Genomic DNA, 27,952 nt, shown 5'->3' with positions numbered 1-27,952 from the left:
ACCACAATATCAGTCATACAGCACCCCCTGATTGTCCGTTTGTGAAAAGGAATAGATTTCTCATGTAAAGGGGGGTTTCAGCTACTGATTGGGATAAAGTTCAATTCTTGGTCGGAGTTTCTCTTTAAAAGAGATCAGAGGGTCACTAGCAGACAATGAGAATATATGCAGGATCCGATGTCCCCAGTCAGGAAGATCTATCAATAAACCGGTCGCAAGGGTCCAAGGCACCAGCAGAGCACACAGCAAAAAGTGTTCAGGGTTGCCACATCACATAGTAAGTCGAGTAATGGTGACAGGGATAATATAGGCCAGTGATGGCTAACCTTGGCACTCCAGCTGTGGTGGAACTACAAGTCCCATGAGGCATTGCAATACTCTGACAGCTATAAGCATAACTCGGGGAGGCAGAGGCATGATGGAATTTGTAGTTTTGTTACAGCTGGAGTGCCAAGATTAGCCATCACTGATATAGATTATGTAGAGCATAAAGTACTTACTAGGTGACATCCAGGGGAACTCAGAGAGAACACAGAAAAACAATGTAGTGTTGTGTAATAAATCCTATGTTTTAAATCAGCATAAGATGTTCCAATTAAGGTCTCGGTGAGCTCTGAGGTACCTCCGTCCAGGCCCTCTGTGGTTGCAGGCTACGCTGCGGCAGAGGAGCAGGTTCTGGTTGCTCAAGATGTACATTAGCCTCCTCCAGAACTTTATTTCCTTCAGCAAGCATGCAGATGGTATGGGAACGATTGTTCAGAGAGAAGCTGAGGGAACAAGGAAAACCCCACCGATATCTAAAGTTCTCCAGCACCAGTGCTAAAGTGATAGGCCGCAGTTGTCGTCTTTTCAGTAAAGTAATGGGCGCCCAGTCTGAGAATATATGCACTGAGGAGGGTACCCCTGGAAGGTCGGCAAGGTCCCTGGCAGCCAACATGATTTGGTCTTTGATCTCCCCATAATGACGTTTTAGGATGACATCCCTGGGAGTCAGGGCCGGCGCTACCATAGAGGCAAAGGAGGCAATTGCCCCAGGGCCCCAGAGCCTGTAGGGGCCCCAGTGGGTACAAGAGGAAAAGACCTTATAGTTTTTGAGAAAATAGATTTTAAAGTTTCAAAGGAAAAAAGTATACTTTTAAATGCGGTAAATGTCACTTTTAGAAGCAAACCTACATGTATCAAAAGAAAGAGCAATACATTTCCTGACGGGGGTTCCAGGGAATCCATACGCAGCCGCAGCGCTTTGGCCAGGGATCGCTATACAGCCGCAATATGGCTCTATGAAGATCCCTGGCATTTTTTCCTATTTTCCCAATTTTTTTTTGTATGTTTAGAATGTGGGATTTTTTATTTTTTTTAATTATGTGGGGTCCCCCCTCCTGAAACTTTTTAACCCCTTGTCCTCCATGCAGGCTGGGATAGCCAGAATGTGGAGCTCCGACCAATTAGGGCTTCACACCCTGACTATACCAGCTGCAAAAAAGGTCCCTTAATGCCGATTTTTGTTCCGGGGTATCTGTTGGGGGGGCCTCCCAGGTTTATTTTGCCCTGGGGCCCCATTGTTGCTTAAAGGGGAACTGAAGAGAGAGGTATATGGAGGCTGTCATGTTTATTTCCTTTTAATAAATACCAGTTTCCTGGCAGCCCTGCTGGTCTATTTCTCTGCAGTAGTATCTGATTAAAACCAGAAACAAGCATGCAGCTAGTCTTGTCAGATCAGACTTATAAGTCTGAACCACTGAAACACCTGATCTGCTGCATGCTTGTTCAGGGGCTATGGCTAATAGTATTAGAGGCAGAGGATCAGCAGGGCTGCCAGGCAACTGGTATTGTCTAAAAGGAAATAAACATGACAGCCTCCATATACCTCTCTCTTCAGTTCCCCTTTAAACCGGCCCTGCTGGGAGTATCCTGAGTTCTCGGCTTCCCCAGGGCCCTGTGGATACGGTCCATCCTAAACATTTCTCCATCAATCTGTGGCAAAAGAGCAGATGTCAGTGGCTACCTCTTTCAGTGCTCTTAAAGGACCACTATCAAAAAAAGAAAGCAGTTAAAGAGAAACCGTAACCAATAATTGAACTTCATCCCAATCGGTAGCTGATACCCCCTTTCCCATGAGAAATCTATTCCTCTTCTCAAACAGATCATCAGGGGGCTCTGTATGGCTGATCCTGTGGTGAAACCCCTCCCACAATGTGATGTCAGCGCCTCACAGCACCGAGGTCTTGACATCACAATCATTTATACATAATTATTGTAAAAATGAAGCACTTTTTTTTATTACATTATTCTCACCGGAGTTCCTCTTTCATATCTGCCAGAACTGACAGGATTTGGGCCATCCCATCTCCTCATGAGGGATTCTCAGAGTTTTCTTTGTTTTCAGCAGCATTTCCTGAACAGCAGTTGCAAAGTCTAACTGACAAAATAGTGTGCAAGTGATTAGGGAGGCCGGCTGGTATCTTATTAGTTTGGCAGTTAAAATGCTGTTCAGGAAATGCTGTTGAAAACAAAGAAAACCCTGAGAATCCCCCATGAGGAGATGGACTGGTCTGTTCTGGCAGATTTTAACTGCCTAATTTTTTTGCGGGGGTGGTCCTATTCTGGATGTGGAGGTTTGATCGCCGGGCCCGGTTTTCATAATCCTCCAGACGGAGCTCCACAGCATCAAGCCTGGCTTCAAGTGCATTTATTTGCTGCTTGTCCTCGTCCACCCCATCGGCCATCGTGTCCATGGTGCATGTGGAGATAAAAACACATCAATTTTTCCCATTGATATCCGGAAGATTTAATCACTGTGATCAAAACTGCTAGAAATGAATGCCGGATGATGTCTCAAACATTTTTTGCCTGGAGCATGCCAGACAAAAGATATCGCTCAATTGATCTGGGGATCACCGAAGAAGAGTGTTTGCAGCAGAGCTTACATTTATCTGCCTGCCGCTACGACTCCTCCCGTATCCAGTGTCTTCTCTCCTAAGGCACCTGTGTTATGAGACAAACACCTAAGGCCCGGCGACACACTCCGTACCTCTAGCATTTGACAGAGAGAAGGCACAGGGGGAGGCGGACAGTTTAGCGTATGCTCCACTGACAACAGGGGTGGGGGTGCTGGCAGTGGCAGTTTCACAGATTTTTAGGTCAGCTAAGAAATTCCTCTCTGATCAGATTAACTAACATGCCCGTTGGATATGCAGCACCAACAATCTCGTTTATCTCAGGGTTTACCTTTAAATTTTGCTCTGTGTTTTTGCCCAAACTTGTGAGTTCCTCATATGATGGTTATTAGCCTGATTCATGCATCCACCATTAGCATAGGGACCTCTCTAGGAGATCGGCTTAGAAGCCAGCAGGAGTGTTCAACCCTTATGCCTGTTGGATATGTGACACCAACAATGTTGTTAATTTTGGGATGTTGTATAACCCTTGGCTATCTGTGAGTTTTGAGCCCAGTCCCTTTAAATTTTGTTCTGTGTGTGCCCAGCCTTGTGAGCTCTTCATATGATGGTTATCAGCCTGATTGAGCGACTACTAATTTTTTTGCTGTCGATTAGAGAAGGATCTATTTGATGGTTGATATTTTATGGTCAATCTGGTGGCCATCCATTATTGCATGGCTACCTTTAGTACGACTACCACCCAAATTTAGGTGAAGTTCTGCTTGTTTGTGAGCTGGTTGCTCACCAAATGTGCCCGAAACAAATGTTCAAAAGTTATTCTTCCAAAAGTAACATTTTTTTTTCATTTTCTACTGTGAGCTAAACCCTTCACAGAGGAAAGCAGTTTCCATGTCCAGAGGCAGCTTGTTCAGTATGCACCTTATATCACGTGCGTCTGTCCTATAGAAGATAATTCAAGGGTTTCGATCTCCAGCTAATAGACATCCCAGATTTCTGGTGCAGGGCTAGCTTGTACAAATTAACATTCAGGCTTCAGAACAGCGATTGCTCACCAGTGTTTTTCACTGATATCCCCAGCCGCATAATGTGTAACTGGTTCCTGTAGCATGAACGCCCCTTCTGTTCTCCCTGACGCTTTCAGATAAGAGATAAAGATCTTCTATTTCAAGACTGGCAGATATTTAAGAGGACATCTTCTGCTACAAATCAGAGAGCGGTCTTCTGGGACCCCGGCAGAAATAAATTCAACCCTGGCTTCCAAAGGTTCATTCCTATTCCTCTGTCCTGTGCTTGCTGCAGAATTTTCATATTTTCTCTAAACACCTGTGTGTGTGTTTGAAGTGTGTGTGTGTGTGTGTGTCTCTATGTATCAGTGTGTGTGTGTGTGTGTGTGTGTATGTGTGTCTCTATATGTGTGTGTGTGTGTGTGTGTGTGTGTGTGTGTGTGTGTGTGTGTGTGTGTGTGTGTGTGTGTGTGTGTGTGTGTGTGTGTGTGCGTATGTGCGTGTGTGTATGTGCGTGTGTGTATTTGTGTGTGTGTGTGGTGTGTGTGTATCTGTGTGTGTGTATGTGTGTGTGGTGTGTGTGTGTGTATGTGTGTGTGTGTGTGTATCAGTGTTTGTGTGTGGTGTTTGTGTGTGGTGTGTGTGTTTGAAGTGCTTGTGTTGTGTGTGTGTGTGTTTGCATGTGTGGTGTGTATGTTTGTGTGCGTGTGTTTGTGTGGTGTGTGTGCATTGTTTGTGTGTGTGGTGTGTGCATTGTATGTGTGTTTGTGTGTGTTTGAAGAGTGTGTTTGTGTGGTGTGTGTGTGTTTGCATGTGTGGTGTGTGTGTGTGTGTGTGTGTTTGTGTGCGTGTGTTTGAAGTGTGTGTTTGGTGTGTGTGTGTGTGTTTGTGTGGTGGGTGTGTTGTGTGTGTGTTTGCATGTGTGGTGTGTGTGTGTTTGTTTGTTTGTTTGTGTGTGTGTTTGAAGTGTGTTTGTGTTTGAAGTGTGTTTGTGTTTGAAGTTGTCGGCTAATTTCCACCTTCTAAGAGAGCTGCGTTACCGGAGAGAGCAATTATTAACCGGCCGCGCTGTGTCAGCAGCCTGTGCTTCTCTCACAAGCTGACTCAATACACAATATTGAGGTGTTGCATATGATGAGGAGCTGAGGGGATTGCTTGTCCGCGCTGTAATTTTGCATTAAGTCCTGTACGTCCTCTAACAATATCGCTTGTTATATTATTTATACCTTCATAAATCTTTTTTTTTGTGTGCAAAAAAATGGTCATTTGGCTGAATCTGTATTTGCGATAAGATGATGTGCAGGGTTTCCTGAGGTAAGGCACAGGGGCTGAATTATTAAAGTATTCCTGAACTGACACCAAATTTACTGAATAGGATAAGACACAGGACATTAATATTGCGGTTTTCTCCTGGCGGACTCAAAATGCCAGAGCTGCAGCCAGTAGGGGGTGCTCAGTTGGACAGTAGCAGCATTAGGGAGTCTTGCCCAAGGACTCCTTATTAAATAAGTGCTGGCTTAATGAACAGAAAGAGCCGAGATACCTGCTCCAAAGGTGAAGCCCTTAACCAGTACACTATCCAACCCACGGTGGACTACACTACCTGCTCCTCAGTGTCCTGGCGCTGCTCGTTGTCATCAGGGTCTCCCCCTCCCCCATTTGAGGTCCCCGGTTCTCTCCATATTCAACGGTATCTCCCAGTGGAATACATATTGCCCCAAGCGGAACTGCGCAATTTACAATTGTTTTTAATTGTTCCTGCACAGTGAAAGCAAGCGTTCCTTCACTGGCACGTTCTTTCACTGCGCATGTACAGTCCGGAATTCATGCCTGCGCTGATCAGAATTGCTGAAGGACAGAACAGGCTGCTCATTCCCCTCCCCTCTCCATAGGACAGAACAGGCTGCTCCTCCTCTCCCACCCACCACCCCCACCATAGGACAGAACAGGCTGCTCATCTTCCCTCTCCCCTCTCCATAAGACAGAACAGGCTGCTAATTCCCCTCCCCTCTCCATAGGACAGAACAGGCTGCTCCTCCTCTCCCCCCCCCCCCATAGGACAGAACAGGCTTCTCCTCCCCCTCCCCTCTCCATAGGACAGAACAGGCTGCTCATTCCCCTCTCCATCGGACAGAACAGGCTGTTCCCCCTTCCCTCTCCATAGGACTGAACAGGCTGCACATCCCCCCCCCCCTCTCCATAGGACTGAACAGGCTGCTCATCCTCCCCCTCCCCTCCCCATAGGACAGAACAGGCTGCTCATCCTCCCCCTCCCCTCTTCATAGGACAGAACAGGCTGCTCATCCTCCCCCTCCCCTCTCCATAGGACAGAACAGGCTGCTCATCCTCCCACTCCCCTCTCTCCATAGGACAGAACAGGCTGCTCATCCTCCCCCTCCCCTCTCCATAGGACAGAACAGGCTTCTCATCCTCCCCCTCCCCTTTCCATAGGACAGAACAGGCTGCTCATCCTCCCCCTCCCCTCTCCATAGGACAGAACAGGCTTCTCATCCTCCCCCTCCCCTTTCCATAGGACAGAACATGCTGCTCCTCCCCCTCCCCTCTCCATAGGACAGAACAGGCTGTTCCTCCCCCTCCCCTCTCTGTGGGACAGATTAGGCTGCTCACCCAGCCCCTCCCCTCTCCATAGGACAGAACAGGCTGCTCCTCCCCCTCCCCTCTCCATAGAACACAACAGGCTGCACATCCCCCCTCCCCTTTCCATAGGACAGAACAGGCTTCTCCTCCCCCTCCCCTCTCCATAGGACAGAACAGGCTGCTCCTCCCCTCTTCATAGGACAGAACATGCTGCTCCTCCCCCTCCCCTCTCCATAGGACAGAACAGGCTGTTCCTCCCCCTCCCCTCTCCATAGGACAGAACAGGCTGCTCATTCCCTTCTCCCCTCTCCATAGGACAGAACAGGCTGTTCCTCCCCTCTCCATAGGACAGAACAGGCTGCTCCCCACCCCTCTCCATAGGACAGAACAGGCTGCTCCTCCCCTCTTCATAGGACAGAACATGCTGCTCCTCCCCCTCCCCTCTCCATAGGACAGAACAGGCTGCTCATTCCCTTCTCCCCTCTCCATAGGATAGAACAGGCTGCACATCCCCCCCCCCTCCCCATAGGACAGAACAGGTTGCTCATTCCCTTCTCCCCTCTCCATAGGATAGAACAGGCTTTTCATCCTCCCCCTCCCCTCTCCATAGGACAGAACAGGCTGCTCATCCTCCCCCTCCCCTCTCTATTCGACACAACAGGCTGGTCATCCTCCCCCTCCCTTCTCCATAGGAAACAACATGCTGCTCCCCCTCCCCTCTCCATAGGACAGAACAGCCTGCCCCACTCATTTTCATACATCAAAAGAGACAGTACAATCAAGGCAGCCTGTGCACAGCTTCTCAATTAACATTTATTTCCTCAGCAAACACAAATATACATTGTCCAGGTTAACAGCAAAGCATATGTACAGTGGATGGATCTGACCTGCTCCAAGATCTTGTCCAGGACGGATGCGGGGGTGTGACCAGGGGGTGAGGGGACAGCGCAACAGCCGTTTCGCGCCGGTGTGGCGCTTGTTCACATGCGTAGGTCCACACACGCAGAGCAAAGTCAAGTGGAACAGGACGGGGTTATTTTTAAAAGGTGCAGCAGACCCAATCGCCCCCCACCTACTGAGTGCCAGGCACAAAAAAGCTCCTTTTGTGTACTACAGACCCATCAAAAGAGGCTGGTCAAGCAAGTTATTTAAAGTATATGAGGATTAGTAACTTGAAACAATCTTAAAGAGGAACTGTAACCAAGGATTGAAGTTCATCCCAATCAGTAGCTGATACCCCCTTTCCCACAAGGGATCGTTACCTTTTCTCGAATAGATCATCAAAGGCATGGCTTATATTGTGGTGAAACTCCTCTCACAGTGTGATGTCAGGTCCATAATTTATAAATGTATTATGTAAAGAAAAATTAGCAATTTTTTTCTTTGTGTTATTTTCACTACAGTTCCTAAGAAATAGATAAGGAGGGGTCTGAGTACATTGTTATCCTCCTTGTCCCTCCCAGTCCATTGTGCACTGCACCATCATCCCTCCTCTGCCCTCCACAGCAACAGAAGGCATTGCTAGCCTACAGCACTCAGTCCCCACCTGTCGCCTTAGGGATTGAGTCCCAATCTTTGCAGGCAACAGAAATTGTGCATGAGTAAGTTATAGGTGAAACTCGAAAAACCAGAATATCATGCAAACGTTCATTTATGTCAGTAATTCTGAACCAGACTGAGAGACCGTCTATGGGCCTATTCACACTCAGGCGATTAGCGGGTATTTACCGATAATCACCAACGTTTTAAAGTGCTAGCTCATTGTTAACTCTATGCCAGTGATCTCACTGCCGCAATCTCCGATTCATGATTAGCGCTAGATGCAAAACGCGCTATATGCAGCATTTTTTTACGTTTTTTGGAGCGATTGCAATTTATTTTGCAAAAAAAAAAAAATGACCAGTGATTTTTTATGCGTTAATCACATAAAATTTGCCGGCGCTTATCGCTAGCAATTTGCGTGTTTTGGATTTATTAGACTTGAGTCTGACACTTTGAGCCTAGAATATTGAACATTTTTTACAATATTCTAACCTGAGATTTTTGGGTTTTCATATGCCGTAAGCCATAATCATCAAAATTACCACAAATAAAGGCTTGAAATATCTCGCTTTGCAGGCAATGAGTCTATTTCATATATAAGTTTCACCTTTTAAGTGTAATTACTGACAGAAATTATTATTATTTGTATAGCGCCAACATCTTCTGCAGTGCTACAGAGTACATAGTCTTGTCACATTACTGTCCCTCAGTGGGGCTCACAATCTAACCCCTACCATAGTCCTATGTCTGTGGCTGTATCATGTAATCTGGGGCCAATTTAGGGGGAGTCAATTAACTTATCTGTCTGTTTTTGGGATGTGGGAGGAAACCAGAGTTTCCAGAGGAAACCCACACAGACATGGGGAGAACATACAAACTCTGTGCAGTTAGTGCCCTGGCGGGGAGTCAAACCAGGGACCCAGCGATGCAAGGTGAGAGAGCTAACCACTACGCCACTGTGCTGCCCAGTGGTGAACTCCTGCACAATATTCTAATTTGTTCGCATTTCAGCTGAATGTACAGTATATATATATATATATATATATAAACTTTTATATATACCCAACAAACTTTGGGACTCCATATTGGCCTCAATTCACTAAGCTTTATCAAACACTTTATCGAACGTTTGATAATTTACCTCATGAGTAAAATCTAATTTTGAATTCACTAAGGTGTTATAGATTTATTGAATGTTTTATCGATAAAATGTTCAATAAATCTATAACATTTTAGTGAATTCAAAATTAGATTTTACCAATGAGGTAAATTATCAAACTAAAGTGTTTGATAAAGCTTAGTGAATTGAGACCATATTGTGTTGGTGACCACATCTTTCCCTGAAATAGTGGAAAAAAGAACAAACAATAATCTGGGACCCCAGTACTGGTGACATAACACCACTGCAAAGCATTAGCATCATTTTCTGCAGCAACCTGTGACTCGGTGGGTCAGAAGAGGCAGCGGAGGGTTCATTTCAGTTCTTCATCCTCCTTGGTCCAGGTTAGGGGGCTGGGAGGAAGGACAGCAGCCTGTGAACAGATGGGAGAGCAATGGCCTGTCCACCCCTCCAGGCTGGACCAGGAGCTCATGAGAACATTGGTTGACCAGGTGGTTCAGTCCCCCTGACCAGCTGCAGCTCAGGAACCATCTGACAGGCCAAGGGAAGGAAGAGCCATTGTCACCTCGCACTTTGCATCTCAATGCAGCCTGCTGCACCGCTACAAAGGAGCAAAATGAGCATTTTATTGTCTTTGACTTCATTATCTGGGGAGGGGGGCGTCATAATAGATCAGAGGAAGGGGGCAGCTCTCTGAGGGCTGGTGGAAAGGAATTACGGTGTAAAAGGGCTATTTAGCCTTACGTTAATTTCCTATTACCTTTGTAAGTTGCTCACCTAACTCGATAACGTCACACTCCATCTCCAAAGTGGAACAGCATGCCTTATTTCACTGCGAATGCGCCGGAGCTGTAATGTCAGCGATTCACAAGTAGATTGCAGTAAATTTCTGCAAAGCTGAGTCAGCTCATTTATCAACTGAGTGGCCATGTAAATAATAATACAGACAGCCCCCTACATGCTGAAGACTTGAGTTACAATGTTTCATACATACAAATACATTTGTCTCCATGTATACAATGTACAGAGCTGTTTTTGTTATTAGATATTTTTGTTGTTACATTACAGTCAGGGCCGGATTTCTGGCAAGGCCACATAGGCCATGGCCTAGGGCACCAGAAATTTAGGGGCGGCTCAGTGAGGGACATTAAAGCTGTTCCATGCAGCCATCCCTATCTACAAGGACAGCTTTAACCTTTGAACTCTCTGTCCTGTACTTGTGTCTTCCCTGCAAGACCTGTAAGCTCTATCCTGCAGGTACACTTCAGCCTAACTCACATGGTTGCACAATGGGTCCATCATTAATGAGATGGCAAACATAACGTAAAAATTCTTAAGGAAAATATAACTTATAATTGATATGCGTATTACTGAAATAGTTATTGTCTGTGACATCCAATGATGTAAGTAGAATTCTCATTGGGGCACACGGAGATAACAACCATACAGACGGTATAATTGGCCTTGGGCAGTAAAAAGTACAAATCCGGCCCTGATTACAGTATTAAATAAACTGTTGTAGGCACTTGTATTTGTGATTCTATGTCCTCCTAGGGTAGTTATGTCAAACTACCAGTCGATACACAGTCGACTGAAACTGAAAACTGGGACCTAGTCGTGGGCCAACCTCAATATCTAGTGGCCCCCTTTCCTCCCTTCTATAGTTCCCTGGTGTCTAATACCCCCTTCCCCATCCCCTATACATATCCCTAGTGTCTAATTCCCCCCCACCACACACACTCCGTCCCTAATACAGTTCCCTGGTGTCTAATGCCTCTCGCCGGCGGACAGGTAATATCATTGGGGCGGCGAAGCAGGCGGGAGCTCCACAGGTTGTGAATTGATTTTATGCTGAAATGGATTCAAAGTCTGTGCAGTGTACAGGCATCCAATAGATCCTTCTCTGATCAGATTCGATCAGGAAGGGATCTGCCTCTTGGTCGATCTAGTGGCAATCGACCAGTGTATGGCAGCCTTTAGCTGTGATCCATTCTTGTCCAATCTGCTGTGCCTTTCCTGTCCACCACGGGACACTTCTCTGCCCATTTACTTTGTCACTTTGGCTTTACAAGTCCTTCAAGTCAACCTCCCAAAGTGCAGAGAGTCCGTTTACGTGTCATAAACACTGTGCGGTGCTCTCAGGAAGAGGCAACAACTAAACACGTTTCATCCAACGGAAGGAGAGATCACTCCATATAGAGCCAATGCATTGGCTCATGATGAAACAGGACTGAAGCCCCCTAATACCTCTCAGCAGCGTTACTATTATGTGTGTGGTGCTCGTCTGCAGAAAGCCCTGCATGCTTCCAAGCAGCAACCCAGAGAGCCATTTAATTATTAGGCTGATAATTGTCATGGAACGCTGCATATCACCTCTCCACAGCTTGTAATTGATAAACAGAGTCCTGCAGCTGGCCCTCCTCTATATTCTGATTAGGGACAAGGTACAGACGCAGACCCCCACATCGGTCCCCCCCCTTTAATCCAATTTCCAAGATAGAGCTACCGCATCTAGGGTAGTCTCATCTGCACCTTGCGTTATGATAGCCAGGACCCTCTCTATCTCCGGAGGATTGCAAATGTTTCCTGCCAGCCTGGTGAGGGTTAACGTCTGTTCGCCAGCTACTTAATGAGAAAACGACACACAGAGCAGATGAGGCACAAAGACGGTTTATTTATGACTATTTGGCACAAGATGCAGAGGTGAAGGTTGATCTGCAGCGACAATGCCCGTGGCAATGTTCTATTGTGTCCCACACGGCATCCAATATAAAATGATTACATCGATTTAGGATAGCGACGGTATTATGTGCTTCTTTGTAGCCACTTTGCTGCTTTATTCGTAGTGTAAAGCAATCTGATTTTCAAGAGAGGTGCCAACAAGCATAAAAACAGTATTCACTAAGAATGATAAAAAAGGGAGGTAGTAGCGGACTTACCTCCCCAACAGAAGACACGATTATGTCGGTATTAGTTCAATAATAAACTTAAGTCAGTGGCCTCAATAAACTGAGGAGTCTGAGTCTGATGGTTTTTTTTACAAACTCCACAGTCCTGATAAGAATTAGACGTCGGAGTAAGAGCAATTTTGGGTTCCTGGAGTCAGAGTTGGTGGTTTTATAAACGGAAGAGTCAGAGTTGGAGTCGGATGATTTTTGTACCAACTCCACAACCCTGCTTTATTCGACTACTCCAAGGTGCAACACGTTTTGCAGGTGCTATCCTGCTTCATCAGGGAAATAAAGGAGTAACCAAATCGGGCCATCAGAACATTGGCTGAGTTAGTTACTCCTTTATTTGCCTGATGAAGCTGGATAGCACCTGTGAAACGTGTTGCACCTTGGAGTAGTCTAATAAAATGTATTATTGAACTAATGCTGACATAAACATGTCTTCTATTGGGGAGGTAAGTCCACTACTACCTCCCTTTTTATAATTCTTAGTAAATACTGTTTTATCCTAGTTGGCGCCTGTGTTCAAACCTACTGTGTTACTGTCGTCCACCCTTGGTGGAGGGGCATTCTCCCATTTCTTTTCTACAGAGAGCGATTTCTTAACCTGAGTGGGGACAGGTCTTAGCTCCCCACCTGCCGCACTAGGGGTTGCCTTAGTGGTAACCCTTGTTTGTGAGTATAATATCTTGCTTAATAAATTATTGTGTAATTCCTTTAACATACTACACCATCATGAGCTCTTGATTTTCCTTTTTGATTTTCAAGAGTTCTTGCAGAAAAGTCTATCTGGCTTCTATTTATTAGCTTATCGGCTTTCATGTGTTAATGAAGAGGTCTGGAACCTTGAGAATAGTGAAATGAATGATTAAAGTTTCTTTTTTCTTAGCTGTTTTACGATTGGTTAGGTGGAAACACCAATAAAAGACGATGATAGTTTGATGCCAGTTCTGATTTGGTGCCGCTCAACAGCAGTGACTGTATCAATTTTTTTTTTTACCTCCTGAACGGTATGCCCAACATTGTGTCGGGCATGCCGCTCGCTAGCCTCAGGAGTCCCCCATGGTTAATCTATGAGATTGAATGGTTGACAAAGGTTTACCTAGCACAAGGCTAGCTAGTATAGGTGGCCAGCACCCCCCCCCCCCGATCGCCCCCGATCCAGCCGCTATATACATTACATACATACATCATCGCAGCCTCCCCGCACATCTCCGGTCTTCTCTATGGGGAGGATAGAGACTGTGCATGTACGATCCTCCCCATAGAGAAGACCGGAGATGTGCGGGGAGGCTGCGGCGATCGCTGGAACCAGGCTGGGTAATGTACAGTATATAGCGGCTGGATCGGGGGATCGGTGGGTGCTGGCCACCTATACTAGCTAGCCTAGTGCTAGGTAAACCTTTGTCAGCCATTCGATCTCATAGATTAACCATAGGTCCCGTAGTTCCTTTTCCTTCTGAGACCACGCTGCATTTTATTGGACACACCAGGTCTCTGGTTGCTGTTAAAACTCCTCCCCATCCCATCAACACCCACATGAGGTAGCCACTCAAAATAGTCTTTCCCTAAGAGCACAGGGCTGACCAGCCAACCATGCCCACCTCTTTCATCTACTGTTAAGACATAGGTTATGTACAAACATTGGATTTTGATTTGCCAATTGGCCAATTTTTCCACTTTCATGTAGTATGAGAGATTACCTACAAATTCTGTTCATAGTATTCAAAATGTATTGCCCTCATACTACATGGAGCTGGTAAAATTGGCCAGTCATTGACCAAAGAAAATTAAGGATCTTGTTGAAAGTTATGAAACACAAAAAGAGGATGAGCAGCCCACGACAAGCTGGTCTTTAGGAAATAGGTCTGGACTCTTTTATTTAAACAAAAGTCAAGATTTCTAGGACTGCTAATAGACATTTAGGCCCATATGCAATTCACTTTTCTCCAAGGTGATATTTTCACACCTTGTCATAAAATGCCTTTTAAACTAACCGCAAGCAAAAACATACTCAAAATAATTTTCATAGTACTTTTTTCAGCCACTTTCGGTACTTTTTCAATTGTACAATGCTTAAAAGTTATTTTAAAGAGAATATGAAAATTAACTCCTAGGAGATAACCTGGGAAGGCCACAAAGGCCCATGCCTTGGGCGGTTGCAGCCCTAGGGGGTGGCTGGACATGGAATAGGGGTTGCTACAAATGTAGAATGAGGCTGCAAACGGGGAACAACACATGGGAGAAGGGTGCTGCTGCCCAAAAGAGCTGTACATGAAAGAGAGGTTCATGGACATTATTAATAGGTGAGGGGGCTGCACATGGAATGGGGGGGAGGGGGCACTGCTGCACATGGAGGGGGATCAACAAGGAAGATGGCAAAGGGGCACTAAAAGTATAAATCCGGACCAGGAGAAAAAGTTAATTGCATATGGACCTTAGCGTGATAAGTTGATAACACGATTTTACTCCCAAGTACAACATCTTTGTGAACTAATGCCTGCAGTAGTCATGCTCTGTACTGTGTTCCCCCCGAAAATAAGACAGGGTCTTGTATTACATTTTGCCCCACAAAGATGCGTTAGGGATTATTTTTAGAGGATGTCTTATTTTTCCAGGAACAACAATCTACATTTAACTCTTCAACAAAACAAAACAAAAATTAACTTTTCACCTAATATAGTCACTTCATCACATTTTGGAACATCATCATAACTTTCCAAACCCTGAATTCCATCATGAACTTCTTGTGACTCTTATTTCCTTTTTCCATGGACAACAATCTACACTTACCGACAGCCTGGCACTTGCTAACCCTTATGGTTTAGGTTCTCACTGGGTCTTTCTAATATGATTCTTCTGCTTTTCTTGGTGAAGGGTCTATCTGTCCTGCTGCATTCTATTGCCAATTCATTTTACTTTTTTACACGTAAACCTTGACTGCCTGGACACTTTTTTATTAACTTATTTTTGTAGTTCGGCATATATTTTGAGCACAGAGGCGTAGCAATAGGTGGGAAAGGGGGGACATATGTCCCCGGCGCAGCACTTTGAGGGCAGTCAGCACAGCTGCTGCACCCACATGCACATGAGAGGCAGCTTGCGGTACAAAGTGCTCCTATTTCTCTCCTTCCCTCTGCAGAGAAGTGCAGAAACGTTACAGCAGCAGAAAAAGCAGGCACATCTATCTATATAAACAGGAGGAAGGGGAACAAATTTGGCTATATAAACAGGAGGTAGGGGGGCACATTTGGCTATCTAAAGAGGGGCACATCTGGCTATCTAAAGGGGGGCACATCTGGCTATCTAAATGGGGAAGGGGGCATATCTATCTATGAGAAAGGGGGCACATGTGGCTATCTAAATGGGGAAGGGGGCATATCTATCTATGGGGAAGGGGGCACATGTGGCTATCTAAAGGGGGCACATCTGGCTATCTAAAGGGGGCACATATGGCTATCTAAAGGGGGCACATATGGCTATCTAAATTGGGAAGGGGGCATATCTATCTATGGGGAAGGGGGCACATGTGGCTATCTAAACAGCATTCTGATGCATGTCCACGCCCATTTTGTCCAGGTGGGGGGGGGGCACAAAAATTGTCTTTGTCCCCGGGCACTAAAAACCATAGCTACGCCTCTGTTTGAGCACCCTCAGAAATTCTGAAAAATCATGTCAGGGCTTATTTTCAAGGAAACAGGGTACGTATATGAGACACAGATTGCACAGAGGCATAACTACAATTCATGGGGCCCCACAGCCAAGCTTTGATGGGCCCCTCCCCAATGTTCGCACCCCTTCCCTTGGTTTACAACCATCTGACAAGGGCAGGGCCGGCCCTAGACTTTTTGCCGCCTGAGGCAGAATTAGAAAAAATTGCCCCCCCCCCCCCCAGTCTTGGGGGGGGGGGGGGCGAGCTGGAGGGGTAGCGGGCAGAAAGGGGGTATTGGCCTAGCGGTGGGGTGGGGGGTCGGACCCCCCTCCCTCGCCTGGGTCCCCCGATCTGCGCTGCTCCTCCAGCGTTAAACCAGCGTGCATATCATTAAGAGGCAACGGGCGGGGGAATCACTCACCTCTTCCGCGTTCCATCGTGCATTCCACTGACGTCACTTCCAGCAAGGCCGTCCACTTACAATACAGTGGGTGGCGTTGCCGGAAGTGACGTCAGTGGAGCACACGATGGAACGCGGAAGAGGTGAGTGATTCCCTCGCCCGTTGCCTCTTAATGATATGCACGCTGGTTTAACGCTGGTGGAGCAGCGCAGATCGGGGGACCCTGTGAGGGAGGGGGGGGGGGTCCGACCCCCCTCCCCACCGCTAGGCCCAATACCCCCTTTCTGCCAGCTACCCCTCCAGCTCGGCGGGCGGCCCCCAGCATCCAAGGAGAGGCGGGTGCCGCCCCCCTAGATCTGCTGCCTGAGGCAAATGTTTCACCCCGCCTCATGGACAAGGGTCATAAAACAAGTGTGGTCACAAAAACACCTGATCTGAAGTGTAGTCCCCTCTATCAGAGGAAGGGAGAGTTAGTAGTTGGGTCCCTAAAACAGGCCCCTCTCTGATCGCATGGGCTGCTCCGCTCTAGTTATTCCCCTGACTGCAGGCCTGGTAAACCCTCACAGAGATCTAGCTTGCACTCCTCTTAGAGTAGAGTGAGTTGAGGGTAATGCCCTCTGTTTCAGGCTAAAATCTCTGATTTGTCAATCACACCCAGGGCCGGGCCGAATCAAGAGAGGCTCCAGCCTCAGGGCGCAGTGTAGGAGGGGACGCACAACTCACTCAGCTGTTATTCCCCTATTGTGTTTGAAACAGAGATAAATAAGAAAAGGGGATACCTGGCAGTGATTGAGCAGATTAAGGTGTTGGCGGCCCTGGGGCGCCTCTTAGTCTAATAGCAATCAGTGTGTGACGGCTGGGGTGGGAGGGATGGAGGGGAGCACTTTGATGTCTCAGCCATGGGTGCTGGAGGACCTTGTCCCGGCTCTGATCACACCCATGCCTTGTCCTACATGTACACAGAGCGGCTCATTTTGGAAAGGTGTGGATTTTTTTACCCACTGTAGATATCTTGTAGTTTCAAGTTGTACTTTTTTTGTTTATATATATAAAATGACTTTAGTTACACTTGAGAAAGAAAGCACAGACTTCTTTGCTGTAGAAGAATATTGTGTATGTGCAGGGGGTATTCTAGCTATTAGATTTAGCTGGGGCAGTTCATGTTGCAAAGGTCAGCTGATCTGAAGAATCCATACACATTGACCATAGGGAACATGACCAACGCTCCAATCATGGATCCCAGCTGCACTACTGCACCACACCACACAAGGGCGCTGTGACTCTGGCTTCGTAAAATCACTCCAATCATTACTTTGACGTAACTTAGAGTGCCAATAAAAAGAACCCAGGAGAGGACCTAAATGGAGAGACAGAGAAATAGATGTCAGGAAATGTTAGCGAATACCCCCTGAAAGTTTATTTTTCTTTCAACATTAATTTTAACTGACATTTTTTTTAAATGTACACTATTGAACAAAGAGGATAATATGTTGGTTCGCTCACACAGGTACTTGAGGAGCCATAGAAAAACAATAGAAACCGTCAGTGTCATGGGGGATGGTAAAGCTGAGGAAGTCCACTTCTTGGCCAAGCATCAGTGATCATGTGTTGCTGCTCACAGTGAAGACTTGCTGCAGGTTTCTATTGGGAGTGATAACACAGGGTTATTGCTGCTTGACCAGCGGGTGGATTTCCTCAGTTTTTGCACCTCCCAGTCCGCCCCAGGCACAGTTTGTTGAATTCTTAAAAAGGCAGCAAAATTTGGATGGGGAAACCTGACCTGACCTTTAGGCGCCAAAACCTAAACTTGCCCCAGGCGCAACTTGGTCTAGATTCGTCCGGCAAAACACCAGTGAGTGAAGGCAGAGAAAGTCATGGTAACAAAAAATACCTTTATATTTATATACACTTTTGCCAAAGAATGTGAAGAGTATGGATTAACCAGTACATCTTTATATTACTGTACAGTCCTTTATGAAAAAAGCAGATTATCATAATACTAATATCACAAAACTGTCATAAAACAATACCCATAGAACTATATAAAAAGAGAATAAAGAAAGGCAAAGAAAAAATGAAGAGGGTCTTTCTCCTCCTAGCACTTCCTCATAGATACAGGATAGGTCAAAGGGTATCTATGTTGGACTATGGCATTTTCTCCTATAGCAACAATGTCGTACTCAGACATAGGAATAACTGGCCACCGCTAGATGGTGCTGTTGCTGATCAAATTCAGCACAGCACCATCTTGTGGTCAAAGTGTCAGGCAATGCTGGATACTTTAATCAATAGTGCCCCCATCCTCTGCGCCTGCCTTCTCCAGTGCCACTCAGCTGCATTTCTGCAGATCGTGGAGGTGCAGCTGCTGGATTGGCACGATAATCCCACTAAGTGGATCAAAGTGTTGGACAAAGTCTGCTGGCCCCACCTCCCACCACTGATGCTGCTCCTTGCCCTCCACAACTGGTCAATGGTACAGAGCCTCTGGACCCCGGTCCTGATTCTTTTTCAGGATCACCCATGACACCCCACCCCTCCAGCACCCTTGAAGAAAATAGGTGCTGGGGGGAGGGGGTGATCGGAAAAAATGAATGGAAAAGGTTAAAGCAGTATAGTAGTTTGCGTTTGTATGATCTGTCTTGGACTAGTTTCCTAAAAAGTAAGCACGAGCATTCCTACTACGGTAGCTGCTCTCTGCATGAAGATGAAAATGAGTTTTTATTCAAAACCTCTTGAAGAGGAGGGTCTCCTTAACTTTTTAAGTAAAGTTCGGCACAAAACCAAACACTGTTATAGATGTAGCATATTTTACTGCTGAGTTTTATCTGGATTTGCACCACAAGCAAAATTCCAGCATGGCATTTAAATACACCGTTTGAATACATCTTTGCAAACTGGTTTACTCTACTAAACACCCTATAAACAGGTGATTTTGTTATCTTCACAGTGCTGCCAACAGCGATGCCTCAATGATCTCCCTTAGAGACAGTCTCATACAGTGAAGGACCGCAGTGATCCAGCGGCCCAGATATAATGTAAATTACTTAAAGAGAAACTAAACGCAAGTAAAAAAAAATGATTTTCACTTACCTGGGGCTTCTACCAGCCCCCTGCAGCCATTTCTTTAACCACTTGAGGACCGCAGTGTTAAACCCCCCTAAAGACCAGGCCTTTTTATTGTTAATTGGCCACTGCAGCTTTAAGGCCAAGCTGAAGGGTCGCACAACATAGCACACAAGTGATTCCCCCCCCCCATTTCTCCCCACCAACAGAGCTCTCTGTTGATGGGGTCTGGTCGCCCCCCTCTACCCCCCATCCCCCCGTGTTTATTTTTTTTTTAATAAATGTTTATGTTAGTGTTGTTGTTTTTTTTTTTGTTTTTGTTTTTTTTTTTGCTATACCTTGTTTTTGTTTATAATTGTAAACCTCTCCCTCCCCCCCAGCCAGCCAATCCTGCGATCGGCTGTCATAGGCTTCTGCCTATGAGAGCCGATCACTCTCTTGTCCACCAGGGGGACAGCCTGTGTCACACGGCTGTCCCCAGTACAGCGCTGCTGCTGATCGCAGCGCTGTACTAACAGAAAAGATGGTGGTTTCGCCGTCTAACAGTCTCCCGAGCGGCAATCGCCGCTCGGAGACTGAAGAAGGGGCGGAGCTCCGCCCAGCGAGCAGGGGATGCGCGCGCAGCTTGCGCGCGATCTCATGCACTTCAGAGCCCCAGGACTTGACGCCAATTGGCGTTAGGCGGTCCTGGGGCTGCCGCCACGTCCACGCCCGTTGGCGTGGGGCGGTCTTTAGGTAGTTAATGGCCATCTCAACTATTTCCCCTCCCCCGGGATGAGTAACTACGTCCCTGCAAACTGCCATAACTACGTCCCTCCCGCCACGCCCCCCCCCCCCCCCCCCCCCCCGCCGTTTTAATTACGGTAGCATGTTTCATTTTGAAAATATAATGGCTGAAAACTGAGAAATAATGTTTTTTTTTCAATTTTTTTCTTATTCTTCTTATTAAAACTGAGTTAGAAGAAAATAATTTTTAGCAAAAAGTACTCCCCAAAGAAAGCCTATACAGTGGCAAAAAAAACAAGATATAGATTGTTTCGCTGTAATAAGTAGTAATAAAGTTATAGGTGAATGAATGGAAGGAGCGCTGACGGGTGAAAACTGCTCTGGTTTTTTGAGCAGAAAAACCCTTTGAGGTGAAGAGGTTAAAGTGTACCTAAGACAAATTGTGTCTCAGGATTTATACTTACCTGAGGCTTCCTTTAGCCCCCTTCAGGCTTTTCAGTCCCTCACCGTCCTCCCAGGCCTCTCTAGTTCCCCATTATTTGTCTCAGGTTCCCTTCAACACTAATTTCCCCCACCTACTCTTAACACTAACTTACCCCCTATCTGTGCCTAACACCAACCCCCTTACCTACGATAACCTGCCGCCCAAACTATGATGATGAACCTGGGAGCTGCTGCAGAGAGCCGCAGCAGCTGTGTCATTCTAACATGGAGTTCGGCTATACAGGTACTCCCTGACTTACGAATGAGCCGCCAATACAAGCAGCCTGAAAATGTGTCATCATACTCTGTGGGAACAAGTTAAAACGTTTTTCAAAGAGACCTTGTAGTTTTTGAGAAAATCGACTTTAAACAATTCAAAGAAAACAACTCTTTCTAGGCAGCATAATATAACAAATAAAAAAGCCTGGTTATGAATGTGTTTTGCACTGAACATACCCATGTTTATCTCATCATGTCATATGCCGCCTCAGGTACAGGGGAATAGAGGTGACACAGAGGGGGATGCTGAGGGAATGGGGACAGAGGTGACACAGTGGAGGCACAGAGGAGTACATGGGAACAGAGGTACCACAGGGGGGGCATAGAGGAGGTACTCCTTCAAGCCTATGAGCATTTCAGTGCATGCTTTTCACCCTTCTCTTTTCATAACTAGGGTTATACTGGGGGCAGCCAATTCCTCCTTTGCCGGACACCACCTACTCCACCAGTCTGCCGGATTCTGTCCCGGCAATATGAAAGGAAGGGAGGGGTTCCTCCAATAAATGTAAAATATTTTATATTTGTCATCATGCAGCTGAAAAAAAGCTGCTATTTATTATTATAATTTAGAAAATAGATTTTATTTCTGAAATCTTGTATTTTTAATTTGGGTCCACTTTAATGACTAACTGTACATGGTTTATTGCAAGCTTTATAAATGTTAAGTTTCTTCTTCAGGCATTGTACAGAACTGGATCAGAATGATACAATAAGAAGTTTTGAATCACATACAGACTTATATATGATTCTGTAGGCTCAATCTGACATGATGTCACACACTTGTACCTCCTTTAAAATGTAAAAAGACTTCCGCAGTCCAATGAACTGGATCCAGTTCTGTATTATGCCTGAAGAAGGTTTCACCGGAATGAACGTTTGTTGGTTTGATGTCTGCATTTGTACAATGCGGCACATGAGCTTTCACGGCTTAGTACTTAGTCCCCCACTGTCACATTTAGCAAGAGTTGTATTCTTGCATGCTTCATATACTCTACCACAAAACAGTCAACCCAGCCAACTCTGACACTAGAGCAGCTTTGGTGCATGAAGCAAGCTGGAGAAAACAGGAACACAGTGCCACCGTGTGACAGCTCAAGAATTAACACGCAACATCTCCAGCATGTTCTTTGATCTGCTTATTGGTTTGAAACAAACACATTTAATTTATTTTACATTTATTTTTTCTTGCTTCAAAGAAATTTCATTTTTATTTTTAACCTCCCTCCTCCTGTTTTTCAGTTATTTCAGCTATACATTTTACTGTCCAGGTAGAGTTGTGTAATCCTGCTGCCCTGGGATATGACAGTAACTGCTAAGCATTGCCCAGCTTTTTGTCCATCTGCTGGAATATAGAAAGACATGGCTGAACCGCACAGGAATTCACAGCTAACGCCCATTACTATATTTTTTTATTTCATACAAAAATAAACCTATAGCTGCCCTCCCCACGCAGAGCCGGGACAAGGTCCTCCAGGGACAAGGTCCTCCAGCACCAAAGGCCTCAGCCTTTGGTGCTGGAGGACCTTGTCCCTGGAGGACAAGGTTTATCCCTGGAGGACATAGGTTTATTTTTGGTGCTGGAGGACCTTGTCCCTGGAGGACCTTGTCCCGGCTCTGCGTGGGGAGGGCAGCTATAGGTTTATTTTTGTATGAAATTAGAAAATATAGAAATGGGCGTTAGCTGTGAATTCCTGTGCGGTTCAGCCATGTCTTTCTATATTCCAGCAGATGGACAAAAAGCTGGGCAATGCTTAGCAGTTACTGTCATACCCCAGGGCAGCAGGAATATACAACTCCTGTGCGGTTCAGCCATGTCTTTCTATACACCAAAGCGGGCTCCTCCTTCCCTCCCACCCCAGCCGTCACACACTGATTGCTGTTAGACTAAGAGGCACCCCAGGGTCCCCAACACCTTAATCTGCAGTTATCTGGCTTGCAGTCACTGCCAGGTATCCCCTTTGCTTATTTCTCTCTGCTTCAAACACAACAGGAGAATGATAGCTGAGTGAGCTGTGCGTCCCCTCCTACACTGCGCCCTGAGGCTGGAGCCTCTCTCGCCTCTTCCTTGGCCCAGCCATGTCCCCACGGCATACATGGATCTTCACCACCCAGTCTTTTTTAGCGCAGGGTGAGCTGAATGACGTCTTGCCCTGCTGGCACCCAAATTTCGGGTGGCGTTAATTACTATTCCCACTCCGAGTTGTAGAATCTCTGAGGGAGAAGTAATTTGGGGTCCAGCGTTTGTTGGCACCAGAATTACACTGCCGCACAGCCATAGACTTAACAACATTATGTCTATCGCAGCGCCCAGGTCAGGCGCAGTGCAGGGAGGAGCAAGCTCAGAAATTACCTGTTTCACTCACCACGCCTTACATTGATTTACAGCGTCAGGAGCCAATGAAAGTGGCTCCTGACCTGCTCGCACAGCTCTGCCGTCAGAGAGGGGCCTGCGGCGGGGACAGAAAGGCGGGCTGTAGAAGATTGCGGTGATTCGTCGGTAAGCTCCGTTTTACCGTGCCAGCAGTCTATGGTCCTTAAGGGGGCAGAGACTGCTGGTATGAAAGTAGTTAATAACCAGGCTGTTTTACTTGTTGTATTTTGCTGCCTGAAAGAGTTATTTTCTAGGCATGGAAGTGACAGCTTCTGTCTTGCAAATTACAGCCATAAAAGTTTTTTCTGGCAGAATACAACTTCTAAGGGCAGAGGCTATATGCAAATATAAAAATAACATACCGTATTTTCCGGGCTATAAGGCGCTCCTGACCTAGGTTTAGAGGACAAAAAGTAGTGGAAAAAAATATATATACTAAACCTGGTGCATCCATGGTGAAGGGGCATCTTGTGGATTGTGCCCCATTGTACCTCATGCCCCCTTGTACCTCTTGTATCTCCCTTTGTCGTCCTCTGTTCCCCTTGTGTCCTCCTATGTCCCCCATGTGTCAGCCTCTGTCCTCCTTGTGTCCTCCTTTATGCCCCTTTGTATCCCCCTGTGTCCTCCTCTGCATGGGCACAGTACAGGGAGTCTCCGACATTGCGGTGGGTTGGAGGTTTGTATTGGCAGGGGTTCACAAGTCAGGAACTCCCTGCATTTGGACTATAAGTCGCAGTAACTCTTTTTCCCCACTTTTGGGGGAGAAAAAGTGAGTCTTATAGTCGAAAAAATACAGTACCCTCTTGCCATACATCATGTATGTCAAACTCTGGCCTGCAGGCCAAATCTGGCCCTCAGAGCCATTAAATTTGGCCCTCAAGTGGTTTCCCCACTTTGCATTATGTTTGGCCATCTCTAGACCACCAGGGAAGTTATAGTGGAGGTGAAGCCCTAGAACACCAGGGAAGCAATGTGGGGAGGTAGGGGGAAAGCACAATACACTAGGGAACTGTATAGGGGGGGTGGAGGCCACTAGACACCAGGGAACTGTATAGGGGTTGAAGAATGGCCATTAGAAACCAGGGAACTTTATGAGGGTGGAAGGTGGCCAATAGACATTGGGTTTGGCCCATGACTAGGTCCTAGTGTGCAATTGTGGCCCACTTTGCATTTGAGTTTGACTCCCCTGCCATACATAGTAAAAAAAGAAGAGTCCCTAACGTAACTATTTATGTATTTATTGTATTAAATGCTGTCTTTTTTTTTTACAAGGGTTTTATTTTGGTAAGTATGGGGGGCAGGGGAGGGGGAAGGAGGTATTCATTTATTTTTATTTAATGTATATAGTGTATGTAAAGTAAGTGTATATTCTAATGTAAAGCGTGTATTTTTATTTTTTGCTTGTATTGTTTTTCTTTACCACTAGGTGTCCTCACACTCACTATCAGTGTGCTTAGAACAAGCACCTATGCTGATAAGTGCTGTTACAGCAATGTTCATTGGCTTCTTGTGGAAGCCATGATCTTTGCCTTACGGGCACTTTGATTGGTTCAGCGGATACTTCTTCCCTTTCCCTAATCGTGGCTCTGCAGGTTCCGACAGGTAAGCGGGGCGGGGAGGCAATTGCTCGGGACCAACAGGGCGTTTTAAAATGCCCTATAGTTGTTAAAGGACCACTATCACAGAAAAATAGTAACATTTAAAACACAATAATATGGGAATTTGTCCTAGAGTAAAATGTACTATAATTTTTTTTTTCTTATGTTGCTCTCTGAGAATTCTGATTTTGGACTCGTCCATCTACTGAACAGCAGTTACACATTTCAACTGCCAAAGGATGTGCAAACAAGGATGGAGGCTGGCAGTTTATCTTATCCTCTATAATAAAACCCCTGTGTCCCTGCGTCACGCTGTCCCTGTGTAGCTGGGTTCGTGCTTTTTGCTACTGCGCATGTGTGCAGCACGGACCCAGCCTCACAGAGACAGGAGGACAGGGCCAGGGAGCCGGGCAGGCGTGTAAGCGGGCGGCTGGGTGTGCGGTGGGTGCGTGTGCAGCGGGTGCGCATGCACAGTAACAGGCGGCGGCAAGAAAACATAGACCTAGAGCCCGTTTTTAAACGGGCTTGGGTCTGCTAGTTTTTTTATATATTACAACAGGGCCTGAGGACAATTGAGACATCAGCAAATTGGGTGCTGCTAAATTTTAGTTGCTACAATATTTCCATTTGCTTTACGTAAAGTGTTATGTATTCCCTCTTTATACTGTAAACCGGATTGGGCAGATCTGCTCCCTCTGCTGTGTCCTATCTTGTAGATGTAATTTGTACTCTGTTATTCTTTACTCAGTGGTGCATAATTTGTTATTACTTTATGGATAAACATACAATTATAAATGCTTATCACAAGTTACTTACAATGAGCGCCACACCCCAGTTACTGCCTTGTAGAATGGGACATGGACTCATCACTGCTGTCATCATATTGTAGGCCCCGAATCCTGTCCCGAGAACTGAGAGCAGCACGAGACCCAAAAGAGACCTGAAAGATAAATCAGATCTTTAACATGTGGTACACCTTAGTTAGAAATTGTGTTACATATGTATGTGCTACACTTTTGAAATAGAACCTGAAGCAAGGGTTATAAAGAGGGCATTGCATTTTAGGGGACGTTATGGTCGCATAACGTGCCCCTAACGCAACGCCTGGTGGTGTTGGATGTGGACGTCAGACTGAGCCGCGTTGTGCAGCTCACTCTGGCGTCGGTGATGCCGTGATGCGTACTCTTGGTCGCATGCGGCATCACGTGGTCCCGCCAGCCAATCGCCGCACAGAGCGGCCGCTCCAGGAAGTAAACACTGCACGTCACACTGTGCAGGGAATATTAATTAGCCATGTGGCTGGCCGAGGAGGAGGAGGGGAGACCTCCTCCTCCAACACTACTGAGCATGTGCAAACAGTCTAACGCGGCTTAGCCGCTTATAATGTAGAGCATGCAGCACTTTAACTTGACGTGCTGCGTTACAATGTAACGCAACGTGGGCACTGTGAACAGCCCATTCACTTTTCATTACTGTGCGGTGGGCTGCGTTACAGGCTGCACTAACGTGCGCCTGTAACATCTAACTGTGAAAGCAGCCTTAATCAACACCAGTTGCATGGCATCCTGCTGATTTTTTTATGCATCAGTAGTGTCTGAATCACACACCTGAAACACGCATGCAGCTAATCCAGTCAGACTTCAGTCAGAAACATGTGATCTGCATGCTTGTTCAGGGTCTGTGGCTAAAGGTATTAGAGGTAGAGGATCAACAGGCCAGCCAGGCAATCTGCATTGTTTAAAATTAAATAAATATGTCAGCCGCCATATCAATCTTACTTTAGGTTCCCTTTAACACTATAAAAAATAATCTTTCCAATTCAGTTGTAGGCATTATGAGTTTTTAAAACTGACTATAAACGCATTTGTCTGAGTATCTGTACAGTGCAAGAGCCCTTAGCCCCGGGCTAGTCCAGTGGTTGATACCAGGTGTTGACACTTTCATGCCCTTCTGTAAAGCATAGCTTATATGGATGGCCTTTAAGCTGTTGTACCACACAGCTGATCATCCACCACACCCTGTCCTGTACATTTCAATAAATGGCATTGTACTCTTTGGTGCCTGAAGGGTGTTTGTGTTAGAGATTTAACAACATTATTACCTTAAACTGCAGAATTGTAAAACAACCACAAGATGTCACTTTTGTGTAAAATGTGATGCTGATCTTTATGAGATTTTTATTTCCTGTATTCTCTATGTTCCTCTCTGTTCTAAGTAAGCTGCACTTTTTGATGGTGGTGTATGATATAACTCTGAATGTTTTTCTTCAGTAAAGAGTTCTAACTATGTTATATTGGGTGCCTATCTGCCTGCCCATCTGTGTGACAGGTTGCTCTGCTCCATCTGTTTGTTACAAACATTCACTTGCCACTCCACTCTCACAGCCTCATGCGGCACATAGATTTTCCAGCATCCAGGACCACAATCTATGTACCAACTAGCTGAGAGCAGGGTAACAGGTAGCCATTGGACACACACAGTCAAATTGTTTGCCACCACATGTCTACGTTGGGGCTTGCCCTGAAAAAAAATAGTTATGAAAAGTAACTGTTGCTTAACTCCTCACTCTGTGCAAGAACACAATATTTATTTATTTTTTATGGGTTGGGCCCATAGAGGGATCCAATGTTTTGTGTACTCAGATCACGATTGTATTATGTACAGTACAGACCAAAAGTTTGGACACACCTTCTCATTCAAAAAGTTTTCTTTATATTCATGACTATGAACATTGTAGATTCACACTGAAGGCATCCAAACTATGAATTAACACATGTGGAAGTATAGTACATAACCAAAAAGTGTGAAACAACTGAAAATATGTCATATTCTAGGTTCTTCAAAGTAGCCACCTTTTGCTTTGATTACTGCTTTGCACACTCTTGGCATTCAGTCACCTGAAATGGTCTTCCAACAGTCTTGAAGGAGTTACCAGAGATGCTTAGCACTTGTTGGTCCTTTTGCCTTCACTCTGCGGTCCAGCTCACCTCAAACCATCTCGATTGGGTTCCGGTCTGGTGACTGGGGAGGCCAGGTCATCTGGCGTAGCACCCCTTCACTCTTCTTCCTGGTCAAATAGCCCTTACACAACCTGGAGGTGTGTTTGGGGTCATTGTCCTGTTGAAAAATAAATGATGGTCCAACTAAATGCAAACCGGATGGAATAGCATGCCACTGCAAGATGCTGTGGTAGCCATGCTGGTTCAGTATGCCTTCAATTTTGAATAAATCCCCAACCTTGTCACCAGCAAAGCACCCCCACAC

The 27,952-nt window shown here is 45.9% G+C and overlaps 2 protein-coding genes across 16 annotated transcripts in view; one reads left to right on the top strand and one right to left on the bottom strand.

Moving 5' to 3' along the window:
* The window catches only part of FAM110A (family with sequence similarity 110 member A), an 897,957-nt gene that overhangs the window by 508,498 nt on the left and 361,507 nt on the right, over positions 1 to 27,952 (top strand). The gene's annotated exons all lie outside the window — the stretch shown is intronic.
* The window catches only part of SLC52A3 (solute carrier family 52 member 3), a 32,310-nt gene continuing 20,880 nt past the window's right edge, over positions 16,523 to 27,952 (bottom strand). Inside the window, exons 3-4 of the mRNA XM_068262803.1 lie at positions 25,505 to 25,628; positions 16,523 to 17,525 (exon numbers count right to left, since the gene is read on the bottom strand). Coding sequence (XP_068118904.1) covers positions 17,313 to 17,525; positions 25,505 to 25,628 — 337 coding nt within the window. The 3' untranslated portion in view covers positions 16,523 to 17,312. The remainder of the gene's footprint in view (positions 17,526 to 25,504; positions 25,629 to 27,952) is intronic.

The sequence above is a fragment of the Hyperolius riggenbachi genome, chromosome 12 (assembly GCF_040937935.1).
Source record: "Hyperolius riggenbachi isolate aHypRig1 chromosome 12, aHypRig1.pri, whole genome shotgun sequence".
NCBI classification, from domain to species: domain Eukaryota; kingdom Metazoa; phylum Chordata; class Amphibia; order Anura; family Hyperoliidae; genus Hyperolius; species Hyperolius riggenbachi.
The sequence above is the reverse complement of the archived record's forward strand: the minus strand, read 5'-3'. Positions and strand labels throughout refer to the sequence as shown.